The 6,000-nt window shown below is 41.5% G+C and overlaps 1 protein-coding gene across 2 annotated transcripts in view; it reads left to right on the plus strand.

Moving 5' to 3' along the window:
* The first annotated feature begins 149 nt into the window (after positions 1 to 149).
* The window catches only part of MGME1 (mitochondrial genome maintenance exonuclease 1), a 13,275-nt gene continuing 7,424 nt past the window's right edge, over positions 150 to 6,000 (plus strand). Inside the window, exons 1-2 of one of the 2 annotated variants that reach the window (XM_032795875.2) lie at positions 150 to 217; positions 4,022 to 4,629. In XM_032795875.2, the coding sequence (XP_032651766.1) occupies positions 4,089 to 4,629 (541 nt within the window). In that variant the 5' untranslated portion in view covers positions 150 to 217; positions 4,022 to 4,088. Of the gene's footprint in view, positions 265 to 4,021; positions 4,630 to 6,000 lie in introns of both variants that reach the window. The other variant, XM_032795874.2, reaches the window with a different exon arrangement.

Raw genomic sequence — 6,000 nt, forward strand, 5'->3', positions numbered from 1 at the left:
CTTTCACAACCGTAGCCTCCCGCTGACGTAAATCTCAAACGCCAAGCTCAGCGCCGTGGGGGGGAGGCGAAATGCATTGTGGCTGTTGTAGTTCTCTAGATCCGGGAGCTGTACAGTCTGTAGGCTGAGGGAAGGGAGCAGAGAACTACAAATCCCGAGAGGCGGCGCGCTGTTCTGGCGGGAAGGTAGTGGCGGGCCGGGCGCTGAGCGAGTGGAGGTAACGGTACTAACGGCTGAAGAGAGGGCGCTCGGATGGGGAGCTGGGTAAGGGCGACGAGCCTAGCGAGAGCCGTGTCCCCCTATGGCCAGGTCCCCAGTGGGACAACAGTCTCCCGCTGCTACCGCCGGCTGGGGGGGCTGCCCCAAGCCGCGTGGAGACCGAGCTCCCCTCAGGGATGGAGGCTTCCAGTGCTCTGCAGCCCTGGACCTCCCGGCGCTCTGCAAAGGAGGATAGCGCCATCATCCCCATTGTATGGATGGGGAAACTGAGGCACGGAGCGGGGAAAGTGACTTGGCCATGGCCACCCCGCAGGCCTGTGGCAGAGCTCTCCGCAATCCCAGTTTGCGGCTGTAGGCACCAGGCCAGGCTGCTTCATTGCAACACACATCCCCGGAGAGAAATGTTAACTTGCTCTGTTTAAAATCAACATCCAGGAAGGAAGACTCTCACCCCAATGTAGTGAAAACTGGCAACACGTGTTGTCTAGTGGTTAGAGCACTGGACTGGGATTCAGAAGACGATTGAACTACTCAGGGATCTTGGGCAAATAACTTTGCCTTGTTGTGCCTCAGTTTCCCCATCTGTGAAAAGGGGATCGTGTTACTGACATTCTTTATAAAGGACTTTGAGCCTAGGGTGACTAGACAGCAAGTGTGAAAAATCAGGACGGGGTGGGGGGTAATAGGCGCCTATATAACACTATTATCAGGACTGTCTCTATAAAATCAGGACATCTGGTCACACTATTTGAGCCCTATGGATGAGAAGTACAATATCAGAGCTAGATACTATTGTTATAAATAAGTTGAGTAATGCTCATTGCAGTTACCCCTGAGGTGAAATAGGTGGTTTGTATTTGCTATCCAGTAGGCAGCAGTCTTCTTGGCATATGTCAACTCTGAGGCACATGATCAGGATTTATCACCAAATTTGAAGGGGTAGGGCTAGATATTTATTTTTCATTGTCTCTGTACAGCGAGTGTAGGCAGAGTTTAATTTTCCTTTGTAAGTGATCATGGGTTATTTACACACAAACATGTGATTCAGGGCACAGAGCTTAGTATTCCCCTCCATAAAAACTCAGGAATGTCCTTTAGTTTTTATTAGGCAGACAACTTTCTTCTGTGTGTCAGCCACTAGAGGGCAGTGGGCATATTAGCAGGTGGGTTGCAAATTTCCCCTAATCCCTAAAGTTGGTAGTGTGAGCAAGGGAGAACAGGTTGTTTCATTATAAAAATCTGGGTAGGGAGACAGTGCTTCCCTGAAACAACTTACTCCCGGTAACAAAGCCTGACCTTTAGATATCAATTTGCTACGCGCACCACTTCCCATCATTTCATACACAATTTTGACAATTTTTAGAATGTATACCTCTGTCATAATTTACAAACATCACTCCTTATTCTTTGTCTAGCAAGTAGCAAATTATGACAGGTAACTGACCTAAATCAGAGACGGGAAATAATTCTATTAAAAATGAAGAGTGGGCAACATGATTAAAGAAGAGTGCCTATTGGCAAGAACAGATTGTTTTAATCAATTCTCTATTTGTTAAGCTTCTGTTCAGTGATTTATAGCAAACATGAAATATAAGGCTCACAAGAAGCCCAAGGTGGACTGACTTAAAAATTGTGTCTGAGAAGAACTGAAACTGATGTGTACTTAATGCAAAGTATAGGCTTCTCTTTAGACTACCAGAAAGAATAAATGTATTGCTAAAAAGAAAGGATAAAGCCCCTATTGTAGAAAGAGCAAAACTGGCAAAGAAACAGCCTGCCACCAAGTAAAAATGAGAAGTAATATGAAAATTGATATTGAGATTTTACTCAAAACCTGTGCAATTAATTTCAATGAGATTGAACTGGGCAGAATTTAGCCCATTGCATAAAACCAATATACATCGTTACTACTCATGATCTAATTTTGGCAATAGTTGCACACCTTGTCTTAGTAAGAAAATGATTGGAATGGATTGATTTGCCCTTCCCTACTACATACACCTGACTGTTCTATCCTCGTGTGCAGACAGAAAACTAAACTTGACAAGAGTCTGAATGTCAGGATGCTCAGAGCAAAATTCATGTCAATTTCCCATTGTTGCACACTGGAAAAGAGCAAACAGATATAAGAGGACAAGGCAAACATAACGACACAACACAATCTTAATTTATTTTTTTTTTAAAGTAGATCAAGATTTTGACATCCCTTTAAGCTTGAATACTGACTTCTCTGCTATACAAATGTAATAATAGGGAAACTGTATATTTTGGTATTCAAAATGTCTTAGTAGGAAAGGTTTCCTTTTTAAAGTACCTTGTTCTTATTCTAAACCAAAAAAAAAAAAAAAAAGACAATAACTATATTGACCAAGAAGTGATGATTTATTTTTCATTTCCACTACATACCTTATGGTTTCCCAGAGGAGTTAACTTACATTATACAAACAAGTGCAAACAATTCTGGGATGGAACAGCTTGTATTGGGGGTTTTTTTCCCCTTCTTTCTCTTTTATAGTTCACAATATAATCCTAAAATTACTAGCAATTCCCTTGAAAAATTGGTAGTAAGGGAAGCACCTTAACTGGAACTGCATAAGGTCCTTTGTCACTAGGATTGCTCCATCTACTAAGCTATAAGTGCTTGTGGGCACAGATCCTGCAAGTTATTCTGTGAGCCCCATTGACTTAATCGGGACTCGGTGTGAGCACAGGGATGTCCCTGTCCAGAATAACTTGTAAGATCAAGACCTTTGTTGTTTTTTTTCTTAATACTCCTACTGTTTGAACAGTGCGTGGAGTGTTTGAGAAATGCAGTGAATGAAATGAAAAATACTGAGGTGTTTCAAGAACAAAGCAGTCCTGTTAGCTTATAATATGTACTGCCTGCATGTTTTATTTGCAAAACATGCAATGAAGTAACTTTGATTGCTAAGTGGATAGTTTTCAATAGAAGAAAACTTAGGGCCTAATACTGCAAGGACTTGTGCCTATGTTTCATTTTAAGGATACTAGGAAACGCACTTATTTCAATGCAACTTCTCAGGGTCAGAGCCAAAAATGGCAACTACAACATACTTTTCAGAACCAGGTTATAAACTAGACTCTCTTGGTCTGCAGCTTCTACTGAAGAAGTATCCTGAAATGTCTTCGCTTAAAAAGAGGACTTGTTTTATTCTCAGTTTGGAAAAAAAATCCAACGTTTTAATTTAAAATACATATTTTCCAAAAGAACTTAAACTGGTATTTGAAGATTGCAAATATTTTTAGTTTATCTCCCTTGTCTTAGGCTTCTCCAAGTCTCAGCTCTCCAGATTCTAGGCTGTACATAGTACTGCTTGCTGCCTTCTCACATGTACAGAGAACAAACACATCCACGCCATTCCCGAAGAGCTCATCTGCCCTCTCTAGTCAGTTCATTCTAATTCAGGGACTTGCTTCTGTCTAGCCCATGTAGCTTGTCTCTTTCTCCCTGCATGCAGTACCATCTCCTCTGTACCTTCCTACAGTTTTGCTACTGTAAGAGCCTTCTGCACTACAGCTTCTCCCACTTGCAACAGCCTTCTTTGATCTCTCCACCACATTTCAAATCCGAAAACATTTTTTCCTCTTGTCTATACCTCTTATTTTATCTTTCCATCTGCTATTATTTCTCACTATTACTGTATTGTTTAACTCAAAATGGTTGGAGTTCAGCTGATACGAAAGGCACTAATGAATACTATGCAGCTTTAATTTGTAAATGATAGCTTGATGATACTAAAGTGCAGTAACTCTTCAAATCATGGAAATTCTTTTTCTACAGTAGGAAATTATAGAAGGTCATGAATGCTCCTAACGGAAGAAAGAAAACTCTGTTTAACCATCTATAAATGCTGCTTCTGGGAATGAAATCCATCGAGCTATTAACCAGAAAATCTGGGAGACTAAAAATGCTGTTGACAGAACATTTTTGCAAAAATCAAGTCCCATATGTGTGCCTGTGTATCTCCTCCTACCTTTGTAGCAAGAAGAAAAAAGAGAATGGTTATGAGCAAGTTGACCAAGAAAGATACATGAACTTGGTCCGTTCTGTCACATCTTCCAAAGCCGGCCCTCAGACACCAGAAACATTGTTTGAGGAAGATAATCTGATATACGGACCAGTGAATAAGTTTAAGTCTCCAGTTAAGGGTGTTGAAGCAAAATTTCCAAAAAATTGGGTCCCTCTGATAAACTCCAGTAAAAGAACTTTGCCTCCAAACAGTGACCGAAAGCACCTGCTGAAAATCGGTTTACAAAGGCACAAGGTGCCCAGTGTTACTAGTGTTCTTCAGCAGACCATGCCTTTGCACCAGGCATTCTACCTGAAGAGGTGGAAGCAGCGGATGATTCTGGAACTTGGAAAAGATGGGTTTGCAGAATATACCAAAAGTAAGTCTAACCAAAATGCTTCTAAAAATAATGGGCAGATAGCTGTCAGATCTGGCCCTAGAAGACACACACTTTGCATATCCATATAGCAGCATCCATTTCAGAATCCAAAGGACTTAACAGGAATGCCTGGTATTAATGGACCACATTTTGAGGCCTTCCCTGATTGCTTATTCAGGAACATTCCCATTGACTACAAGAACAACAGGGGTTGAACCAATAACCTAATAGTACTTAGTGGTAAAGTGGGATTAGAATTTAGGAGTTCCCTGCTCCAACCCCGATTATGTTGGTAGTATCTGCTGGAATCTGCAACAGGTTGATAGTTCTTACTTGATTTCTGGAGTTTGACTAGCACTTCTACAGATAGAATGATTTTTTTTTTCATGTTTGGGAATAAAGTGGTTCACTGCGTTACATAACACCACAATAACAATAATTGTCTCGGGGTCATGGGACACCCAGAATTTTTAGATAACTGGAGATGACAGTTCTGGAGACTTTGATGTTTGCACTCCAGGTCTGGGTCCTTGAATGCAAACTTCAAAGCCTGCTGGCCAGTTACTGTATCTGATTATAGACCACTGGCTATCTCAGCAGCCTGAGGCTCTTTAGCTAAATGTCTTTGGTCCTGCTGTGTGCTACAAACCAACCAGCATTTAGGCAGCCACCACGGCTTGCTTGGTATACTGAAGACCTTAACTTTATATGTGAATTCCAAGTTTTTCTTTGAAGTTCTAGTGCATATGATGTCTTTAATTCATAAAGACTGTCAACTGATTCCCCCCGGTCAGTGGAGCTAAGGCACCGTAGTCCTGCTGAAACATCCAGTCTTGGCAATGTTGGCTAGCTCTTGTTATACCTAGAGCTAGGTTAATACTTTGACACTATTCACATAAATTTTTGCTCACTGAAAAGCTGAATTTGCTGTATTCACACCCCGTCTGGGTTCTTGAATATTTTCGTGAACAAACATACCAGCAAGAATGTTCTACAGAAACAGCACATTTTAAGCAGCTATCATTCCTAAGATACCTTATCCTAAGAGTTATGTTCAGTCAGGTAACAGATGCATCCAATTAAAACTATCATAGCTTTGATATCAAATACAATGAACTGCTCACAAGCATGCTACAGGCCTAGACTGATTCATAGAAATTGTACAGCAAAATCGTAGGGCACTTGGAGCTACGGTTAGGGTTTCTATAGGTAGGGCTTCCTACCTTAGTATTAGGGTTCCTAAGGGTAGGGTACTTGGAGCTAGGGTTAGGGTTCCTATGGGTAGGGCACTTGGAGCTACGGTTAGGGTTTCTATAGGTAGGGCTTCCTACCTTAGTATTAGGGTTCCTAAGGGTAGGGTACTTGGAGCTA

This window comes from Chelonoidis abingdonii, chromosome 3, assembly GCF_003597395.2.
Source record: "Chelonoidis abingdonii isolate Lonesome George chromosome 3, CheloAbing_2.0, whole genome shotgun sequence".
Classification (NCBI taxonomy): Eukaryota; Metazoa; Chordata; order Testudines; family Testudinidae; genus Chelonoidis; species Chelonoidis abingdonii.